General features: G+C 28.7%; 1 protein-coding gene and 1 non-coding gene across 2 annotated transcripts; both read left to right on the forward strand.

The window, feature by feature from the left end:
* Window positions 1-11,598: 11,598 nt before the first annotated feature.
* On the forward strand, window positions 11,599-11,868 carry LOC124909831 (CLAVATA3/ESR (CLE)-related protein 12-like). The gene has a single exon (XM_047450464.1). It carries the CDS (start codon window positions 11,599-11,601, stop codon window positions 11,866-11,868), a length of 270 nt encoding a protein of 89 aa, XP_047306420.1.
* A 7,544-nt stretch (window positions 11,869-19,412) lies between these two features.
* TRNAW-CCA lies at window positions 19,413-19,484 on the forward strand. The gene has a single exon. It is a non-coding gene; the product is annotated as a tRNA-Trp (tRNA).
* Window positions 19,485-24,012: the final 4,528 nt, after the last annotated feature.

The raw sequence follows: 24,012 nt of genomic DNA on the forward strand, positions 1-24,012 counted from the left end.
TGTTCACATCATTTGATGCATTTTGTTCTTGTGGACATGGCTTAACTCTAAACATTTTGATTTTAGATTCGCCACCTTAGTTTAGGTCTTAAAAAACTAAGAAAGAAATTCAGAGTATTCTTATTAAGGTTCGGTGTTGGTTATGTATGAAAAAATGCTTTGACGATGTGGCTCACACAGTCACATGCCCGTCCCGTAAGACGGCCTCTACTTCAAAATGGTTGTTTATTGAGATGTGAAGCATAATTGCACCTTGTTTGGCGTTCAGAATTTGGTGTTATTTGTCTAAGGTTTCAAACATATTTATATACAAGAGAATATGCTTATTCCGGTTATAAAAGCTGTTTTAAGAAGGGTATATACTCAAATATAAATTTTCTTGCATGAGATTATTGAGGATAATTTTAGGAGCATGTACAATTTTTTTTATGATTTTAGAGTTCTTGAACTTCAGTTATGATATTGTTAAGTTAATTTTTTTTCTAAACATGCTCTAATGTTGATTAAGAATAATTTTAGAAGCATGTAGGAGTTTTCTTTGCGACCTTTAAAGTTATAAAACTCATGTTATAGTATCACAAAGTTAGAGAATATTTCTAACATGTCCTAATAATTGTGAAAAAAAATTATTTTAGTCAAGAATAATATTCTTGAGCATTTTATATTTTTATGGGATTTTTATGAAATAATTTTGATATTTAAATTAATTAGAGAATTTGTTTTGATGAAAGGATAGACCAAACATGACTTTAAACTGATTTTATAAGTTTGAGGTTGAAATGATAAAGATGTAGTTCATGGCCAATTTGAACGTGCATGGAAGGCATAGGGCGCGCCTAGACTTCGAGGCTGTTTGGACGTGTGCAGTTATGGTTATCGCTTGACTTATAATCCTCGTTTGTATCACGTGCATTTGCACGAGTAATAATAAAAAAAAATTGTGAAAAAAATATTACGGTAAAATTTTTATGGGCGGGTCAACCCAAAATCCGACCAAAGTATCCATTTACTCTCACATATATCAAAATTAACCACAGCTCTCAACCCGGCAATCCGAACACTTTAAAAATTAAGTATCATTATATATATATATATAGATTAGTTAGTTAAAAAGTTGAACTTATATTATTAATATGTCACGCGTTTATCAAATTTTGAGTTGAATTTAAAATATAAAGTGTTATTAACCTAGTTGGTTAAAGAGTTGTACTTGTTTTGTTAATTTTGCAAGTTCAAAACATATCTCTGGCATTTTTAATTTTATTTTTAACCGTTTTAAATTTAAAAACGGGTCAACCCACAATCTGATCCAAGTATCCAAATTAACTACAGCTCTCGACCCGGCAATCCGGAAACTTTAAAAATTAAGCATCATTATATATATATATATATTAGTTAGTTAAAAAGTTGAACTTATATTAATATTAAAACGTCCCGCATTTATCAAATTTTGTGTTGAATTTAAAATATAAAGTCTTAGTAACCTAGTTGGTTAAAGAGTTGTACTTGTTTTGTTAGGTTGCAAGTTCGAAACATACCTCTAGCATTTTTAATATTATTTTTAACCGTTTTAAATTTAAAGACGGGTCAACCCACAATCCGACCCAAATATCCAAATTAACCACAGCTCTCGACCCGACAATCCGAACACTTTAAAAATTAAGCATCATTATATATATATATATATATATATATATTACTTAGTTAAAAAGTTGACTTATATTAATATTAAAACGTCCCGCGTTTATCAAATTTGGTGTTGAATTTAAAATATAAAGTCTTTGTAGCTTAGTTGGTTAAAGAATTGTATTTATTTTGTTAGGTTACAAGTTCGAAACATACCTCTAGCATTTTTAATTTTATTTTTAACCGTTTTAAATTTAAAGGCGGGTCAACCCACAATCCGACCCAAGTATCTAAATTATCCACAGCTCTCGACCCTACAATCCGGACACTTTAAAAATTAAGCATCATTATATATATATATATATATATATATATACATATATATATATATAAATTACTTAGTTAAAAAGTTGAACTTATATTAATATTAAAACGTCCCATGTTTATCAAATTTGGTGTTGAATTTAAAATATAAAGTCTTTATAGCCTAGTTGGTTAAAAAATTGTACTTGTTTTGTTAGGTTGCAAGTTCGAAACATAACTCTAGCATTTTTAATTTTATTTTTAACCGTTTTAAATTTAAAAACGTGTCAACCCACAATCCGATCTAAATATCCAAATTAACCACAACTCTCGACCCGGCAATCCGGACACTTTAAAAATTAAGCATCATTATATATATATATATAGATTTTAAACTAATTTCATTAACTAAATGGAAATGAGAATTCCGATAAATAAATTAAATGTAATTTAATCCAAATAAATATAAATTCATACTAAATTTATTTTTATTGAAATTTAATGCAAATTGATAAGATCAAATCAGGGTAACAGGGAATATGAATTGATGGATAAATCGAATGTCAATGGATGAGATTGAATTTCAAGAGTTTAGAAATGACAAGAGTCTAAGAATGACAATCGTTGGATGAATTAATCAGCTGTTGGATTAATAAATGAATTTATCGTGATGGTTTAATTTCCAGCTATATATATCTTCTCAACTCTTCATAAATCATAATCTCATATCTCTTCTTCACTCATTTCATTATCTCTCTATTTATTCGATTTTTTTTGTTTTATTGAGTGTTCTCCGAGTTCTTCACTCAACTGAATGTTCTTCGAGTTTTTTTACTCAATCGAGTATTTTTCGAGTTCTTGACTCGTTATATTTCCGTTGAAACTCGGTGATTGATTTAGGTACTTTGTCAAGTTCATTGTGTAGTGATTCCAGTGTTGAATCATTACTAGATTCGTTGTACTTTAGGAGACAGCTATCTGAGATAAGCTCCAGCACAAAGGGAGACATTAAAATTGTTTTAAGGTAAATGTTCTAAGCACATGTCTCGAATTAACATTATATTCTTGTGATTTCGTTTTTTGTAATACAGTATTTAATTAATTTCTTTATAGCATAATATATATTTATGTTATTTCAATACAAGATATCTAACAGCAGTTTAGCAGTTTCGTAATGACTAAAACTCTAGTTGAGTTTCTCCGGTTCACACTTTTGATGCATTGTGAGTTCTCCATTTTCACGTTTCCAGTAAACGCAATAGAGTCAAATTCAGACATCTTCCTTTCGATTCGGAAGATTATCTACTAATTTCATTTTCTTTGTTATTTGAAAATTGAATATACTTCTCATTCTCGTCTAGAGGATGACTTCGCATACTTTTGTGGCCAAAAGATGGACGTATCTTATGATTCACTCGGACAAGTTTAGAATTTTGGTGTCGAAGAGACAAAATGACGATGAGTTCAATTCGTTAGAATATAAGCTTGATTCGATTGCTAATTGGCTATAAGTGCATTAAATGATTAATTAGAGATGTTCTCTGGCTATTGTTATATTGTTCTTGAGTTGAAGCTCTAGAGAAAGGCCTATGGCTCTATAGCTCCTTTCAAGTTTCAATCTGAAAGTTAGATTGATAAGTTTTATTTAAGTATAGTAATTAGGGTTAACCAATGCACAAATAAACCAACACACAATCCATACTCAATCCATTCAATGAGTACCAAACAATATCAAAGTTAAACTAGAATTGATCCACGAATTACATTTTATTGAAGAAATTAAATTCATGATACTTAGGTGGCTTACGAACACCTCGAAGATTCTTAGAATGAAGATAAGAGAGTAGCCGAAGCACGTGAAGCCAATGATGAAGAGAATCACTCTGGTGGGAACGGTTTATGCTAAATCGAGAGCGGTTATTAGGGAGATCTTTCTCTCTCTCTTCGGGATTAGTCAAAGTGGTTAATATTCATTTAATGATTATTAACCACGGCTTTAGATAAAACCGTTGTTTATGTTATTTATTTATTAACCACAGTTTTACCCTAAAACTGTGGTTATTAATTTAGTAACGTTGGCGTACGACAATGCCGACGATAATTATATTTTTAAACTAAAGTGAACTTCTTTTCTTTCTCTTCTTCCTTCTTTCTTCCTCCCATCGCTCTCTCGCGATTCTCCCTCACCCACTCTAGCTCTCGTCGTCGTTCTTCAATTGATCGGAAAGAAGATTCCATTGTCACAAGAGAAGACGCCATTGCCTCTCTCTCTCGCCGTCTTCTTCAACCGGTCGTTTGCTTTTGTGTTCCAAAGCTTTGTAAAACATATGTAAGTTTGAGAATACATTATAATACAAATCAAAAAGTTCATCAGTCATCTAGTTTGTTTGGTGATTCTATTAAATCATTAAACGAGTTAACAGAATGATTTAATAGATAAAGTTTGATTCACAATGCTTTAATGGATTAGGATTTAAGAGGAATTAGGCGAGTTTGATTCATAATGCTTTATTAGATAAAGTTGAAACACAATTGGTAACCTTAAGGTGTATGTTGATAGAAAAGTGATATATAATTGATGATAGTTGAGCTTAATCATAGAATAGGTTAGCATCATTGTTTGTTGAAGTAGAAGAAGAACATCCATATTAATCTATTTGCTCAATTCCGTTTATTTTTCACTGAAATGTTAACTCATCCTTTTGTTATAGCCTTATATAATGTATGAAATTAACTTATTGGCTAAATATATGACTTTTGTCAAGGCTTTACCCTTTGTATCCAATATTTTGACAGAAATCAAGAGTTAGCCAGATGTTTATGTATCATTTCAATATGCTATCAAACTATTTCTTAATTATTATCTAGCCAGAATGTTTTTGGTTCACATCTTCTTGATAAATTTCTTACTTCAATCTAGCCTGATAATATCCACAAAATGAACCATCTTTCCTCAAAATGAACCATATTTTTGGGTCACATTTTAACTTTACTTTTTTGCAGATATTATGGCACCTAAACGAGATACTAGACGAGCACTATTGAGAGAATTGGACGCGCTCCGAGAGCGAAGACTATCGAGATATTTGGACGACCTTTGAGCTCGTACAAATGATAGAGCTCGTACAGATGATGTAGAGTCCGATGATCCTATGAAGTTTATGGGATCCGAGCTTCATGATATTGAGAGACTAGATGATCCAAATTATACCATTCCCAAGAAGTCTGGCACCCTAAAGGATAATTCTCCCGTTCCCGAGACTGCAGATATGAATACTAACTTATACATGATATTTAAATCATTATATAAATTTTAACAAATTTCGTTTTAATGTTATTTTGTAGTAGTGTCTTCATTGAGGAGGGGATGGGGGATGAACAAAAACACAGTTCTTGTGAGAATGGGAACCGGAGAGAAGATAATGTTCGAGTTTAGGGACTTGAATGGAAGGCCTATATGCGATAACGTCTGTTATCGGTCTCTCCATATTGGCAGCGTTGTCCGGAAAGGCGAGTTGGTGTCACATCGTCTCAAAAACTAGTATGATCTCTCACAATCCTAATTGAACCATATATGGCAGTCTATCTCCGTGAGTTTTATATTTTTTAATGTGTTATCTTATAATTTGAAACTTTCACAATCCTAAAATATGTTGTTATTTTTCAGGATTATTTCGAGAGTTCAACATACATTCTCATTGAAGCCTATAGAGATAAGACGATGCCATAAGCAAAGAAGGCATGGGATAGGCGGAGATATGCGAACAAGAGGACTTACATCGACCCATATATTGATGACGATGATAGAATTAGAATAAACCCTTCTCGTGGGTTTTATTACGAAAGTTAGAATTATTTGTTTGACAATCACCACTTCACGCCTGCATTTAAGGTATAGTGCATAGTCATTTATATTTCTTTATATGTGTTTTTCGACTATTAACTAACAAATAATATTTTATAATTGCAGAAAAAAAGTAAGACCAACACTGACAATAGAAAGAAATTGATGTACCCCCATCACACCGGTAGCAAACAATTTTCATAAAAGGAACGAGATATGATAATTTTTAGTAAAAGTATTAAATTCACATAATATTTAACATATGATATATGTATGTTATTTGTACAGGAGAGGGAGATGGGACACCCCTTAGTCAAGCAGAGTTCTTCCTACAAACACACATTAGGAGAGCGACTACCGATGATCCGACTCTCGCGCCTTCTCCACTAGTTCAGTAGGACGTCATAAATTGTTATCATTTCTATCGTTTTAGTTTGGATGTCTATGTTCAAAATTACTAACATTAATGTTGTAAATTATTGTAGACTGGGATGCGCGAGTGACTCAAAGCAATCCATAATTTGTTGTTGCTCGAGGTGTTTGAGTCTTATTTGGGATGACAGGGACACGGGAGGGTGATCGGGATGGGATCAGGAATACGTCTCACTCATTTCAGACTCGATTAAAGGGGAATTTCTTCTTCTAGCATCAACTCATGTGTGTCATAACAAACGTTGATGGAGGAGAACAAGATTCCGCGAGAAGAGGTGGAGATGTTGCGCACAAATCAGAAAGCACAAAAGGAGGCACAAGAGTAGAGGATGAACAATATCCAGGTGCAGGTGCGCGCACAACAAGAGGCTTTAGAGGCGCTCATGTCTAGGATTCCCTCTCCTCCGCACAACAGAGGATGAACAATATCAGTGATTAACATACGATTTGATTTGAGATTTTTGTATTATGATTTTAGGTTTTTGTCGAATTTAGAATTGAATTTGATTTATGAATTGTTTATTTCTTCGCGTAAAAACATTTGAAACAGGTTTTGTGAAATTCAAAAAATAACAAAAAACCAGAGAGTGATAATTATTAACATCGGCGTTAAAGAAGACCGACGTAAATAAGTGAACCGTAAAAAACTAGAGAGTAACAATTATCAACGTCGTCTATAAAAGAACTTCACAGTTAATAATGTATCATTATTAACCATGACGTTCTCTTAAACCCGTGGTTAATAATGAATGACGTTCTCCTAAAGTCGTGGTTAATAATGATACATTATTAACCACAGCGTTCTCCTAAATCCGTGGTTAATAATGTATCATTATTAACCACGGTTTCCTCCCCCTAAAGCCGTGATTAATAATAAAAAAATTTAATGTAGACTTTTGTAGCGTCGTCGATGTTAATAATTATTAACGTTGGCACTATGGCTTTTAACGACGGTTTTACCGTCTTTAATAATTCTTTTCCACTAGTGTTTATGTCTCTGTATTTTTTACACCCTATACAATTTATATTTTATATAACTTGTACATGGGTATAAAGACATCCAAAGTTTGAAACACCAAGAACATTAGATGGGAAAATAATCTCCAAACTATTATGAAACTAATAATTTTGGTTATGATATTTTTTTTTTAAGTTAATTAGAATCTAGTTGAATTATAGTATTTGTTGGTTCTCTTCATAAAATAGTTTTATTTTGATATTAACTTATTAATGTAGTTAAGTGGTAAAAGTCGGTTTAAGAGACCAAAATGTCACGAGTTCGATTTCATCTCAAAACGCTTTGAGTTGAAGCGGAGCTATGATTGTGGGTGTCATGCTAGTTCTTCTTAATTATAAAAAAAAGTTTTATTTTGATTTTGGCTTCGATCTATTTTATTGTCTTAATCAAGTTTTAATTAAAAAAACAGAATTTGAAAACATGGTGGGACACCTATTTGTCTATTTCCTCTCAAAATAACCTACATTTGAAACTGATATAAATGAAGTGTGATTAATATCAACCTAACAATGTCTTTTTTTTTCATTGTTTTTTGTTTTATATTTATTTCTAATAAACTTGAGTCTTTATAGATTGCATATATGTTGTTTAGAAAAAAGAAAAAAAAAAACTTTACATACATTTTTCTCAACACTCATCTAATTGTCAAAATGTTAATAATTTTAGAAGTGTTATAAGCCTAAACGCCCATTTAAGTTTAATATAATAAGATAAATCATCTATATTGTTTGGGCTTAAAGTTCGACCGCAAATACTTTGTTGGACGGTGTTTGTTTAAGTATTTAAAAAAGGTTGACCCTTTCTCTACGATAATAGATTATCTCCTCTCAAGTATAAAAAGATGATTAAGGTAGACTCTAGAGCTTCTGATTAATGAAAATAGAGAAAGAAAAAAAAAACACTTCAATATAAAAAGATGATTAAGGTAGACTCTAGAGCTTCTGATTAATGAAAATAGAGAAAGAAAAAAAAAACACCTCAACTATTAGCATAAAGATCCTTAAAGTTATGAGTCCATGTATGCATTATTGATTTCAAACTAAAGTTCATGTTTAATTTTCAAACTGTGTATAATCTAATTTTTTTTAAAAGTATTTATCTAGAATATTTAATACTTATTTTTTTTTGAAAGAATGAAATGCTTAATGCATTATATATAGGAATCAATTAAATCTTCAACATATATTTAAAATTAAACTATAGTATACAAATCAAGAAACAAACCTCATTTGCGAAAACAATTACATCACTCAATTGAAAGACGCAATATACTCAACTCAATCAATACTTCGTAGTCTCATGCCAAACAAGGGTTATACTCATCTATACACCATTATGAAAATAAATAAAAACACATATTCTACTCAAAAGATGAGTTCTTCACCGAAAAGCCTTTCAAATCTCAATCTACTTAAAAAAAATAGAACACCAAAATTCATCACAACAAAACTAATTTTGTGTCAAACTTTACTAAAGTACACAACATCAAAATGTGTACTTATTAGAATGAAGAAAGATGGTATTGAATTGTTATTCATGGTTACATAAATTATGTTTATTATATAGACATTATAATTGACATATAAAGAAACTAAATAATATAATATTAATATTATCATAATTTATAATGTTGTAATAATATCTTACAAATATAATATATTATACTCTAACATCTCCACTTAAACTCACAATGCAACAACAATAAACATTGAGAGTTTGACAATCAGAAAACGAAAGCACGAACAATAAGAATTGTTACGTAGCATTCCTTCTCTTCTTTTTTCTCCATTGACCATCCACCAAAAAAACAGTTCTTCTTCGATTCAGACCAACCAAAATTAACAAACAAACCAAAACCAAACTGAAATCAACAACCCAAACCAAACCAAACCAAACTAAACTAAACCAAACCAAACCAAACCAAACCAAAACCAATCAAACCAAACATTACAAACTTAGGGAAAACTCAAACCAAATTCAACTCCTTTACTCAACAAAATAACCCAAACCAATCAAACAAAGACCAATCAAACTACTAAAATCCTCAATCCAACTAGACAACAACAAATTCACTCAAACAAAATCCAAGACCCCTGATAAGTTACTTAAGAACACCGACATAACAAATATTTATAACAAATGATTAAAGTCCTCCATCAATGGCTAAGGTAACCATTGATGGAGGCAGCGGAAGACTATCACTTGATTGACTTTAAAACAATAACAAAGTTTTGATACCATGTTAAACTAAAGAGAGAAATATTGTATTTGAATTGTTATTCATGGTTACATAAATTATGTCTATTATATAGACATTATAATTGACATATAAGGAAACTAAATAATATATTAATATTGATATTATCACAATTTATAATGTTGTGATAACATCTTACAAATATAATATATTATACTCTAACAGTATATGTCAAATTATTGAGGAGTGGAAATTTATGTGAATCTTTATTTTTATTTTACTAAAATGATCAATAAATAAAATATTTGTGATTATAATATCATTATTCCAATATATAAAATGTGAAATATATATATATACATCTATTAGTGATATTGTTTCTTTTTTTTTAAAAAAAAAAAAGAGTCAAATGAGATTTTATTTATTTATTTTTGTAACAAATCTCAAGATATGTGTGCATGTATTTAATGGCCCACTTTATTCTTAGTCAACTATTTGAGGATTTTTATTTATTTTATTTTATTTTATTTTTGCCTAGTTTGATTTTTAATCGGCTTGAAGGTGGATTGATCTATCAATCACTAAATGAGATTGAGGAAGTGGTGATTAATGATATCTATACATTGATTTATTTAAAAATAATCACATATATATAATGAGAATTATTATTCTAACACCTTTTTCTTTGAGAAAATGAATTAAAAGTGGATTTAATAGATGGTACTAACCAATTGTTATACAGATGGGTTTCCATGTTCAAAGATTTCTCAAAGAAGACTAGACAAAGACCTCAAATGAAATACCCATTAAGGATATATATACTGATATCTCATTCAATGTTGATGACTTGTTTGGGATGATTCTTATTTAAAAGGCTCTTTAATATATTATTTCATAAAAAAAGAATTTATATATAGAAACCATTTCAATTTCTCGATCATTAATTATTTCACATTGCAGATAAACGATCAGTTATATTGTACTATATCATTAAATCATGAGTTTTTATGAGTGTTTCATTTTTATTTTTATTATATCAATATTGTTACTTTAGAGTTTATTCTTTTTTTATATATTGTAAACTTATGATAATATAAAATTTCTTTAAAAAATTGTAAAGATCGTTTTTTTAGGTCTGTATTTGGGTAAGTTTTTATGAGTATTTCATTTTTATTTTTATTATGTCAATATTGTTACTTTAGAGTTTATTCTTTTTTTATATATTGTAAACTTGTGACAATATAAAATTTCTTTAAAAAATTGTAAAGATCGTTTTTTTAGGTCTGTATTTGGGTAAGTTTTTATGAGTATTTCATTTTTATTTTTATTATGTCAATATTGTTACTATAGAGTTTATTCTTTTTTATATTGTAAACTTATGACAATATAAAATTTCTTTAAAAAATTGTAAAGATCGTTTTTTTAGGTCTGTATTTGGGTAAGTATGGACGGATTCAAAAATTAGAGTTTTGATTGGTTTGAAAAATATTTAGGATGAACTTAAGAGAAAAAAAATGATGTATAAAACGAATGAATAAACGATAAATTTATCATTATCAAATAAAGATATATGTTAAACGAAAGTTGTAGAATCCATAGAGTCCATAACCACTCCCACTATCAATATCCATGAACCAAACAAAATCCGACCAAGCTAATAATAAATGAATTAACTCTTTATGGATAACAATATTCTTAAAATAAAAATTAAAAATATTAAATATAGTCTAACATTGCATAATTAAGTAGTTATATATAACATAATCCTAAATTAAACAAAGCAAAGCAAACCATTATTTGAATCACACGCTAGATTGTTTCCCTAAAATATGCAATGCAAATTGCAAGCAAGTTAAGGTGCTAAAGTCAAGCAATTGAAAGTCTAATAAATCAATAAATTAATTGAATTTTTGCTTCGATATAATTCAAGGTTTGACAACCTGCATAATACCCTCTTCCCTTTATATACATTCCCTTATTTTCTAAGCAACTTTTTTATTGGGAAGACAATAATAGGGTTTCTTCTCTCTCACTAACACACATATATAAACCACATACTTATACCTATTCCACCATTGATCTTTGAAAACCTTCCTCAAATCTCGATCTCACATGGAATCAAAAAGTGAGAATTTATCAACTTCATAGATCCATGTTTCCTCTTCTCTCTCCCCTGCCATGCCCGTTCTAGACTCTCCTCGCCGTCCAATTCTCTGGATCTGTCTTTTCCTTCTATTGTTTCTTGAGCTCCGTTATCTCGTCGTCGTTACACCGCCGCCGGCGTCAACCCACTCCTCGCCGCCGCCGGCGAAGGTCAAGAACAGAAAGACTCTTGCAAGTGAATTTGATTTCTCCCCGTTCATGAACGCAAACCGGCGATCAACCGATCTCATTTACGGCGACGATAAGCGGTTGGTGCCGTCTGGTCCCAACCCATTGCATCATTGATGGATACATATTGATTCATATAGGAGACGAAATTAATCAATTATTCGTCATGTAAGATTTTTGTTTCTCTTCATTTATTTCTTGTATTAAGGAAAAAAAATATCTTATAAATATATTATTATCAAATTGGTTTATTTTTTTGGATTGTATGTATATGTGTTTTTTTTTCTAAATTATAATGTATTTTGTGTTTTATTTTTTTTGAAAAAATAATAAGTTATCAAGGTTATAGTTAGAATTTAAAAGTAAGAGTAGCCGTGACGGCACGCAATGAAGACTTAGAAGTATAAAAATAGTAATTATAATATGACATGCACCATGATGGTATTAATTAATGTAGGTTGTTGTTGGGTAATATAATTAATTAAATGTATTTTATTTTATTTATGGTTTAAAATTTGATCTACTTTTTGACGTAGAAATAGGACGTGATGGGTTTGTGGCACGTGATGCATTAATATTGAATCCATGCATTATTTGATCTATCTGTCATTTTTGAGTTATTACTTATTATGTATAAGGAATATAAATTATATAATTGATGAGTAAGATTTGTTTTTTATTTATATTAGAAAAAAATTATGTATATTGTTGAGTAGATTTATAATGTCATTAAGTACCTTTGTAACTATTTGTTTGTTAAATTATTTGTTTCATTAAGATTTATATGTTCTAATTTTGAAGTCCACCTCATTGTGATTTTAATTTATATTTAAAAATTTATTATAATAAAATGAAACCAAATTAAATGCATCATTCAAAGCCCATGTGTTCTCATTAAAATAATTGGTTATTCATATTTATGTGTCCATTGACTTCAAAAAAAATATTTTAATATTTTATGGATGTATGTTAGTTAAACTTTTGAATTGAGTTTTATGGTTGTAAATTATATTAATAAGATTTAAGTAATTTTTTTATTAGTTAAACTTTTAAAATTTTAAACTTTTGATCTAAAATTTGATGAGTTTATAAGTATTTTTGATTTTGTAAATTTATAAATTTATAAATTTTACAGAAAATATGAATTTATATCTATAAATTAAAAAAAATATTATTTAATGATTTTTTTTAGTGTCTTTTATTTATTAATTAATTTTATACTTAATTATATATATAAATAATAATAATAATAATATATGACTAAAAAGTTTTTAAAGTAAGCTTTTTTTTGTCGGATTTTAAAGTAAATTCTAGATCTGATAAGTTTTCAATTTATCAATGATTTTAAGTAAAATTTTAATTTTGATTGGCTTACTCAAGTGAATTATCTTATTAAAATGGAATTATACAAATGTTAATAATAAAATTAGGCCAATGCTTTGTGACCCTAGTTAAGGTTAGGCCAATGCTTCATATTAATTAGAACATCTATATTTGAAACATACAGTCTTTTTTTTTATTTGACACTTCCTTAAAATGGGATTTAGTTTTGTTTTAATTTAATTTATATATATATATATATATATATATATAAGGTTTATGCATGATTGTAAATATTAGTCTTTTACTTCGTTTTCTTTTATTTGCATGTCATAGAATATTTGATATTTTGCATTTTTTTTGTAGCACCATGAATCAATAAAAAAATAGTATCATGATTTAAATAATTAAATAAATAAAATTGTTTTCAGTTTTCATAAGCATTATTTTTGAGTTAGTTATGAGCTAGGTTTCAGCTTCCAATTCCCACCACCCAAAAACAAAAACATAATAATTAAATATGGAGTTCTTAGGGTTTAAGTAACTCTTATGATCAATTATGATTGTACTAAAAAGAAAATTACAGGATGTGGAAGTTTTTGAGTTATTGCCTCTTTTAGGTTTAGAAGAAAAAGAATTGTAATTAGTCTAATTTTATTGTCCCTGTCTTTACAAAAATAGTATTTCTTTTTTTGGGGTTTACTCTTTTTTGTGGAGTAATAGTATAGTAAAATGATTATTTTACCTCTATTATCATAGATAACGTATCTACAAACATTCAAGATTTATCATTTGTATGGTCCTACTTTTCATCTTTAACCTTTATATATACTTATATACATATATATATATATATATATATATATATATATATATATATATATATATATATATATATATATATATATATATATATATATATACTATGTTTTGTTTTGTTTCTATGAACTTTGTAAACTTATAGTAAAAACAATCAAATAAATAAGTTGTATTACAAATTATGACAATATTTGTTACATGTTGGCGAAACTTCAAAATGACATTTTATAATTGGCTGAACTATAGATTAAAATTGAGGGAGTCATGAAGAAGGTTCAACTAATGTGAGGATAATTTGAAGACTAGAGGTGTTGTTTCTCAAAGTGTTCAAAAGTTTTACTTACAAGTTATAATAAAAACACTTGGCTTTCTAATTAATATGTAGTAATTGCATAATTGTTAAATATTTTTCATTAGATTTTCAATTTTTACAGATTATTCTTATTATATATTTAGTATATTTTTCTTTAGTTATTTAACTTTTTTATAATATTTTGAATAGTTTACCAAATGCATTTTAAATATAAAATTAATCTGTATTTAAAGGAGAAATATATATATTGGGTTCAACGTCGCAATCAATTGACATGGATAATTGTGTAAATTAGGGAATTTATTTCGTCGAGACTTTAGCAGATATTCACCAAGGTGATGAACCATTAGAGGCGTCGGTTACAAATGAATTGGGTAGTGCAATGGAGAAGAAGGGTTGAGATTGCGAGATCGGTAGTTTTTTATCAAGCCCTAGTGGAAATTCTCGTCCATCCTATCTTAGGTTTGGTGGTTGATTATGAGCCGATTGATACAGTGAAAGGTGAAATATGGTCACCCATGAAAAATGTGGTTCAAATAAATCCCATCAAATCTTTGTATCATGAGAATATGAGTGATTCATGACCTGTCATGATACATGAGGTATTGGAGGAAGAGTCAATTGAGTCAGATGAAAAATATGACGCTAATGAGGAGATATATGAGGCATTTTTTAATCATAACATAACATGGACGAAAACAAAGCTTCTGTCAAAGAGATTCTTGCTGAAGAGTAAGAAGTGTGGCTCAAAATTCATGAAATCCTCACATTGACACATAATAAAATGTGTCAGCTCAAAAAGATTGATGATTTACCCCTGAATTCCTATCAACAGGAAAACGTGTACCCAAGCCAAATCGGATATACTCTGTGCAAGCCTCTTTTGATGATTACTAAAATAGTAGTTTTCAATGTATGTGGGATTAATGATAACGAGAAGCGTTATATTCTTAAATCTCTTGCGGGATCTATTGGAAGTGGAATATATTTTTGTGAGACGGAGATTCGTCGGATGGATCTATGGATTACTAGGGAGCTATGTAATTGACGATTGTGTGGATGGGTAACACTTGATTCTATCGGTTGGGCATCATGTGAGATTCTAATTTCTTAGAATGAGGACATATTTGATAAGTGTTATGATGTTGGAAGATTTTCGGGAAAATAGATTGTGTTGGGTGATGTCGGTGGCTTACAAACCGGTTCTTCACAACTAAAAACTAGAGTTCTTTAACGAGTTGACAAAGAGTGATTAGTCTATGAGATTTGTCAATCATCTTTGTTGGTGATATAAACAAGGTGAGGATCCTTCAGAGAGAAAGGGTGTTATAAGATTTACTAGTCAAATGAGAGAGTTCTCTAATACTATCGAGAACCTTGAGCTTATGGATCTGTCACTTAAAAGAGGATGATACACGTTCAGAAGAGGCAATGATAATGGTAAGTTGTCCCAGTCTCGCATGGACAAGTTTTTGGTTAGTGGGTCAATATTTTAGGGGGTGGTTAATATTTTTCAAAAGATCCCTCTGTGTAGTTGTTCGGATCATCAACCTATTGTACTATAGCGTAGGGTAATGGATAAGTTGTGTCGGCCTTTTAAGTTCTAGAATAAGTGAATGATTATGGACGACTTTGTGTTGCGTGTGCAAGAATGGTGGGTTCGACATCATCAAAATATTTTATGAATTTGTAGAACATATGCAAACTACTAAAAAGTTGGTATGTGGGTGAACGTGTAATTTTGTGTGCAAATGTCGATGATTTATGTAATAAGATTAATGTTATCGATGAGGTGAAAGATGTTTGTGATCTTTTGGCGAAAGAGGTTAGCTCAATGTCTTTAACTCAATTTTGGTGTATGGTGTTGTCCATGATTGTGAGCCTACGATTTATTATATTATTGAACAATTTTATAAAGATTTATTCAAGGAACCACTTATGGTTAGACCGAAGTTGGATGATGTAAATTTTTTTCTATTAGTGTGGAGCAAGAGTATGCATTAGAAGCTCGCTTCAAAGAAATAAGAAGTGGAGGCGGCGTTAATAGGTTGTTAGAGTGATAAGGCCACGGGAAGTGATGGATTTACTTTAGCATTCTTCAAAAAAATGTGGATTTTCCTAAAAAATGATATTGTAGAGGCGATCGAGTATTTTTACCAATTCTCATCATTTGACAAGAGTTGGAACTCTTCGCTAATTTTCCTGATTTGCAAAGCTCTTTGGACTATTAATGTGAAAACATTTAGACCTATTAGTCTTGTTTCATCCTTCTACAAGATTGGGTCTAAATATTTGACGACCAAACTACGTGGAATTAATCTTGAGTTAGAGATCTTGGCAAATCAGATGGATTTTATTAAACGTCGCCAAAATTTTTATGCGTCTCTTATTGAAAATGAATGCATTGATTTGGCAAATTTCAGGGGAGATAAGTGTGCATTTGTGAAGCTAAATGTTGAAAAGTCTATGATCATGTGAATTGTGAATTTTATTCGATGTAATGGGTAGAATGGATATATGGGAAAAGTTGATAGATTATATTAGAGTATGCGTTTCGACGGCCAAATTCTCTGTAATTGTGAATGGAAGTCCAAAATATTTTTTTGAAAGCTCGAGGGGAATCATGTAGGGTGATTCTTTATTCTCATTCGTATTCGTCATGGTCATGAAAGCTTTTTTAAGAATGTTGGCTTTCACCGAACATGCTAGCATCATTAGAGGAGTGGATTGTGAGGTGAGGAGGTCTCCATTTGTCATCTCTCATTTATTTTGCGCATATTATACCTTATGCGTGATTCAGGTCACTCATAGAAACTTTAAGCATCTTCGAGATATTATATGCTTATTAATAGTATGTTCTGGTTGCGAGTTAACCTCCGTAAATCTGAGATCTTTTTCTCAAATTTTGTATCCAATAAAAAGAATATGATATTTGTGAGCATATTGGGCTTCAGTGTTCGTTTACATATCTTGGGATGTCTTTAGGTGCTAAAACCTGTTCCAAAGCTTCTTGGGTTCCAATCATCGTCAAAATAGAAACAAAGTTACCGACTGGAAGAGCAAGATGATTTCAAAAGGTGGGGGTTTGTTCTCATCAAAAAATTTATGGCATTTATGTCCACTTACATGATGTCTTTGTTTCTTATACCTAAAAGTGTGGCTGTAAATATGTAATGAATTTTTTGTAAGTTTCTTTGGAGGTCCTCTAAGACATCCTTCTGTCATTTGGTCAGATGGGATAAACTGAAAAAGTTTAATGACTAAGGAGGCTTGAGTATACAAGATTTGACTTTATTTAACAAATAATTTTTATCAAAATGGCGTAGCAGAAATTCCTCAAAGCCTACCTCTTTATGGGCTACTATAATCAGATTTAAGTATGGGAAAGATTGGTCTAGCTGGATCACCAAACCTATTAATCGGGAAGTGGGATGCGGTATTTTGAGTGAAATATCAATAATATGGAAGTTTTTCATGGAAATTATAGATTTTCGGTTGGTGATGACTCTTCGATCAGTTTTTGGGATACCATATGGTGTAGTGTCAGAAGTCTTTCCAAATCATTTCTCTAAATATAAGTGTCATTTAATTATTATTATATTTTAATTAATTTTATATTTAATTATATAGGTATGTAATATAATTAATTTTTTTTTAAACGAAATTTTGATTTTAAAAATTTATAATCATAAAGATAAAATAGAAAAGTAAACTTTTCATTTCATGATTTACATCTACTCAAGGCCATGTAATGGATCCTGTAATGGCATCATTTTTCTTATGTTTGTACATTCTATCAAGGCCTCGGCCCATAGGATATACATTGGGCCTATTTATTTTGAATATGATTGAGCCTAGTTAAATTCTTTGGGTCACTTATTGGATTCAAAATCAGTATCGCTCATACATTTCAAAATAACTCACCAGTCTGATTTAGGAAATTATTTAAATTTATACAGTTGAAATATATAAAAATAAGATATTACATTTTTCAAATTTTATTTTTACTTTAAGAAAATCTCTTAAGTTGAAAGTACTGTTTTTTTCAAATCCTACACCTTTTTTTTTATTTGTAATGAAATCAAACAATCCATTTTAAAACTATGGATGAATGGGTCACTAAGGATATGATGATTTTGTTGAAAAAACAATTAGTTAATTATGATATATTAATATTAAATAAAAGAGGAGGTATAGGAAGGAAATGACGTGGTATTAATAAATAAAAAAGAATAAGAAGAGAGTAGAAAGAAAAAATTACAAATATATAAAGAATAATAAGAGTATTTTATTAATTTTCTTATTAATATTTAAATAAGCTTTAAATAGAAAAATTAGAGAATTTTGTTAATTTTCTGATATATATATATATATATATATATATATATATATATATATATATATATATATATATATATATATATATATATATATATATATATATATATATATATATATATATATATATATATATATATATATATATATATATATATATATATATATATATATATATATAATCAAGAATATTAAGAGAAAACTTGTAAAAATAAAATAAAATGTATATATCAAGAGTTTATCATTCTAGAATTCATATTATGATTTATTTGATTCTTTAAATAAATATTGTATTATTTTAAAAATTAATAGTTGATATTAGATTTATTATTTTTTTTATAATAATAAAATATTTTTGATAAAAGAATATAGATAAGTAAAGAATAAATAAAATAATATTTGCTTATATAATTTAAAAAATATATATTAATTGGAAAAACCTTTCTTTCTTTCTTTATAATTTATTTTTCTCATCCATTAATCCCATGACAAGTAGAACACCGCATCATAATTCATTAATTCTATATAATTGAAATGTAAATGCTCCCTGATACAATTTTTTTTTAATAAAAAAATAATTCTCATTAAATTTAAACAAGAGTTACATTAATTAGTAATTAATATAAAATAATATTTATATAATCAAAATAAATATTTGATATCAAATTGTATAAACAATTTATAACAATAAAATTCTCAATGAAAAAAAATTAACGATTATGCAATTTGTTAAAAATTTCTTTAAAGAACAAACTTATTTGAGTTTTGATTTCTTGAACGAGGAATATTGAAATAGAATAAGTTGAATAGAATATCATGTCAAGTGAAAAAGAGTAATCTACATATGCAAAAATAGTGAGAATCAAACAAAGGATCTGTGGCGCAATGGTAGCGCGTCTGACTCCAGATCAGAAGGTTGCGTGTTCGATTCACGTCAGGTTCACTTTTTTGAAAAACCTTTTTTGATTTTTCATTGTCGTCATATACATCATGAGAGAGTTCTCCATATGAAAGATCAAATTTAGAACACGGATTCGAGAAATGATCATCAACAAAATTGGAGGTATAAGCAACAAAACAACACACTAACGACTATAAGTATTAATCAGATTATAAAAATTCAAACAAAAAATCAGATCCGACTGTTATATAGGATGACGGGCTGAACAAAACACAACATCAATTAAAATCTGAGTGATTGAAAAAAATATATTCTCCCATATCAAAAATAATCATCAAAAATACAAGAAAAATGACCTTCAACTCCTCTATAGTTTATTTGTCTAGAGAGAAAAAACGAGAACAATATGTATAAAATTTACAATTGTACCCATTAAAACATATATATAGCTTTAGAACTTATTTTGAAATTTTTGAATGGAGTAGTCATCATAATCCAAATAAAATAGTGACATATTAATTATTTAGTTTAAATTTATTTTATTATCTCTTATTAATTAGAAGATTATTATTTTAATTTTAAATGTTAAACCTTTATACTATTATTATAAATAAATAATTTTAAATATTATTAATTCAATAAATCATATTAGTTGAATCTTTCTCTTAAAAAAATCAATTTCTTATATATTAATTCAATTGAATCATATTAGTTTTTCTAAGTGTAAGTTTTACAAGAAGGGATTATAAGTAGATGGACGAGTTTATTTATTTGTTATATCTTCCAAGACCTCAATGGTGGTGAGCAAGGACTAAGATTAATTAATTTGTAACAACGCCATAAACATCAATCAAAAAAAGTTTATCATATATATAGTTCTTTAACTCGTTATTTTATACATGTCGTCCCGATTGATTAAAAAAACATTTTCATTTGATACAAGACAGGTCGATGCTGACACTTATGATATACAACTTGTGATTTAGATAAGAAATAAACCCTTCAAAATATACATATTGAATTAATTGTTGTTTTCTTTTTACTTTCATTTGTTGTCTATCTTTAATTTATAATATCTTATTAAGCCAAATATCAATACATGAGCTCTTTCAACAAGAAACCCTATGCAATAGGGTGTTAGTGTTCATATTAATATTGTCAAGTGTGAATAAGCGTTGACAACAATAGTGTTATGAAATATATATATAATAAATGAGTTTATACATATATATCAAAGGTAAACCCTTTCACTTTCATTGACTCATGCAGATGGTCGTCATCTTTATATTATGACTTAGTAAATGGGGCAAGTTACTTCATAATGTTTGCAAAAAAATAATTGGATATGATTATCATGCATTAGGAGTTCAACTTGTGGGAGATATTCAAATCAGTAGTTTCACTTATATTTATGTCAATTTGAGACATTAACTTGCATTATCTTGAATCCAATTCCATATTTACAATAAAACATTGTTTATAACTTTGTATAATTAGTAAGTTATCTCCAACACATTTGAAAGTCCCAACGTGCAAGAAAGACTAATATTTAAGGAGCAAGTCTCTAATTAATGTAATTAATGGGGAAGATCGAATCTTAGTTTTATGATTACCCAAAATTAATGACGGAACTAGAATTTGAAATTTACTCGACTAATTTTTTTACAGAATAATGATCAAGCAAAATATACATATATACGGAATAGTTTGGGTCACCCGGGATACAACCGATAGGTAGATCCGCCCTTGTCGGAAATCGAAAAAATAGTGATCAATTCATTTTATAATCAATAAACAATTCTAATTTGTTTTTATAAGAAAAAAAATTAATATACTATTTTATAACTTTTTAAAAAATACATTATTTTTAATATTATTATCCTACTTTTTATGAACATGTTTTGTTTTTCTCCAATTGACTTCCATAAATTAACCGACTCGTGATATATAGTACATATTTATTTAGTTAATAGTCACGATTTCATTTAAAAAAAATTAAATATTCATGGACCTTTTTAAGAATAAAACAATAAATTAATTTATAAAATAAACGGGTTCTCTTAACATTAAGTAAAATAAATAGGTTCTTACAAAAATCAGTTCCTTATAATAAATGCAATATCCGGTTTGGAATTAATAAATTCGGGTTACTTGAATACCTGATTTTTCGGGACTAATACATAAATCGGTTCGGGTACCTGGGATCTGAAATTTTGTCCTACATAAATCTAATATGCTAATTGCTTCATATTTGTTTATAGAGCTTATATCACTAGAGAAATGATGGGTAAAAATTGTCTTGGAATAGGGCAGAATATATTTATATTATTTAAGAAGCACTATTATGTGCTTGTTGAAATTCGAGTCATTTTGGGAGACCATGTGACATTGTAGGACTAGTTTTGGGAATTGAGGAGTCATTTTGAGAATTGAAGTCACTATTGTGTGCTTGTGGAGTCATTTTGGGAGACCAAGTAAAATTGTAGGACTCCTTCCAAAATGTCTTTTATAAATGAGTGGAGCATTATACTCACTCATGATGTTCTCAAAGTTGAATTAAATCATTAACCTAAACAAATGCCCTCCTTACCTCTAGATTAAGGAATCATTGCTTCATATCCTTCTTTACTTTGCTTATGTGAGTGAGCTTTAGGGCTACTCTAGAATGTGATTGATTTGAAATTGATTTCTCGATTCAATCCTAAATAGTATCTCCATTTAATATTTGACGGCAAAAGATGCCTAATTATTAAAGAGAGCAATAAATCTACACATCCCCTATTCTAACCTAGTGACAACAACGAGAGCCGGATATTCTCGAGTTCTGCGCGTCTGATTAAATCGTTTACTTAACTCACGAGAATTAGTTACACTCTAAAAGAGAAACGGAACTCAACATTTAAAAATAAAAACTAAAAATCTTCGCATTCAAACCATTTAAAAAAAAAATCTTAAGTTTGATCATTTTTATGTTCTTGTGACCAACTCTTTATTTTATATAATCACAACATTAGAATTGATATTGATCTTCCCATAGAAATTCTTAAATATTAGCAGTTGATATTTAGACTATCCAAAATTTAGTAACTTTGAAGGTCAAATAAGAGGGCTTATATAAATATATTTAAAACAATAAGAGTGAAATACAAAAGAAAAAGGTAGCAAGTAGGCAGCTTAACCATGAGTCTTAGGCTAAAGTTTTTATGATAATAGGCAGCTTAAATTCAAGTATAATTTTTTTTATATATTTATAAAAATTTCAAGTTATACCAATGCTTTAATTTAACAAATGTGATTGGTTAACATTCGACTGGACCCCATAATTAAAGTGACCTAGACCAAACTGTACAACTTGTCAAAGAAAATGGAAAGAATGGGTCAGCTTCTGCCTATACAAAACTCCTTATAAAATAAAATAATCATTAAAATGATTGTCAATGTTTTAATGTTTTTTTTAGTAGCTGGTGAATATTTTGCATAGCTAAATTATTTTATTCATTGCTATGAATAAATATTTTACTCTTACTTCAATAATAAAAAATAGCAAACTATGTCTCTTGTTAAGTCGCTATAATAAACTGAATATAACGTTTTTCTTTTCGCGTTATTTGAAGGGGTTAGTTCGATCATATCTTTCCAATCAGACAGCGTCGACACTGATAAAAAGATAATCGAATTAACCATGTTAAGTATGTGAGATTAAAAAAAATAGCTCTACTCCTACACATGGTTCATGATGTATTGTTTTCACATTGGGAGTTGACTTATCAAGTCAATGGTCAAACTAGTACATCTTCCTATTGCCCACTCAAAGTGATCAATCTTGGTCGTCAGTCCAAATGATTTACTTTCATTGGCTGATTTTCTTTTCAAACTATAATATTATGAATTAATTATAATCTTTCATTGATTTGTTAGGTTTCTTTTTCTCAGAAAAATATATTTTGAAAAGTTCTTACATTCAAACTAGATGTGAAAGTCTAGATGACCTAGGAAAAACCAAAAGAATATATTAATTGGGAAAATACAATAAAAGAGTATATTATTTTTACAAAATAAAGAGTAGAAGAGATCCCTAATTAATTAGACTCCTTAAACAGACCTTGAAGAGGGTCTCATTTCTTTTATTTCAGGACTAAAAAGTGATTTGAACAAAAAGATGATCTTTCAAAACATTCTTTATTTGAAGTTTTGAATGCAATTTCACCAACACACTCTTTATGAATTCGGATTTATATGCATGATCTTGAACCATATTTATAATACAAACGACTTATTCGATATCATGTTTTGTACACTTGTTCTCGTCATTATTTATTAAACAATTTACAATTGTATTGGTAAAGTTATAAAATTATATAATTTGAAAAAGTGAAAAACTTTTTTTGTTCACATATACATGTAAATCATAATTTTTAAATAAAATAAATAAAATAATTAAACTAACTTGCAACATTAAGTGTCTCATGTTTAATTGAAATACGATAACGTCGTGAAACAATGAAGAAAACATTTTAGGTGTAGATAATAAAACACTAATAAAAAAAATCAAGATTATTTAAAGAGTTTA

This window comes from Impatiens glandulifera, chromosome 7 (assembly GCF_907164915.1).
Source record: "Impatiens glandulifera chromosome 7, dImpGla2.1, whole genome shotgun sequence".
NCBI lineage: Eukaryota > Viridiplantae > Streptophyta > Magnoliopsida > Ericales > Balsaminaceae > Impatiens > Impatiens glandulifera.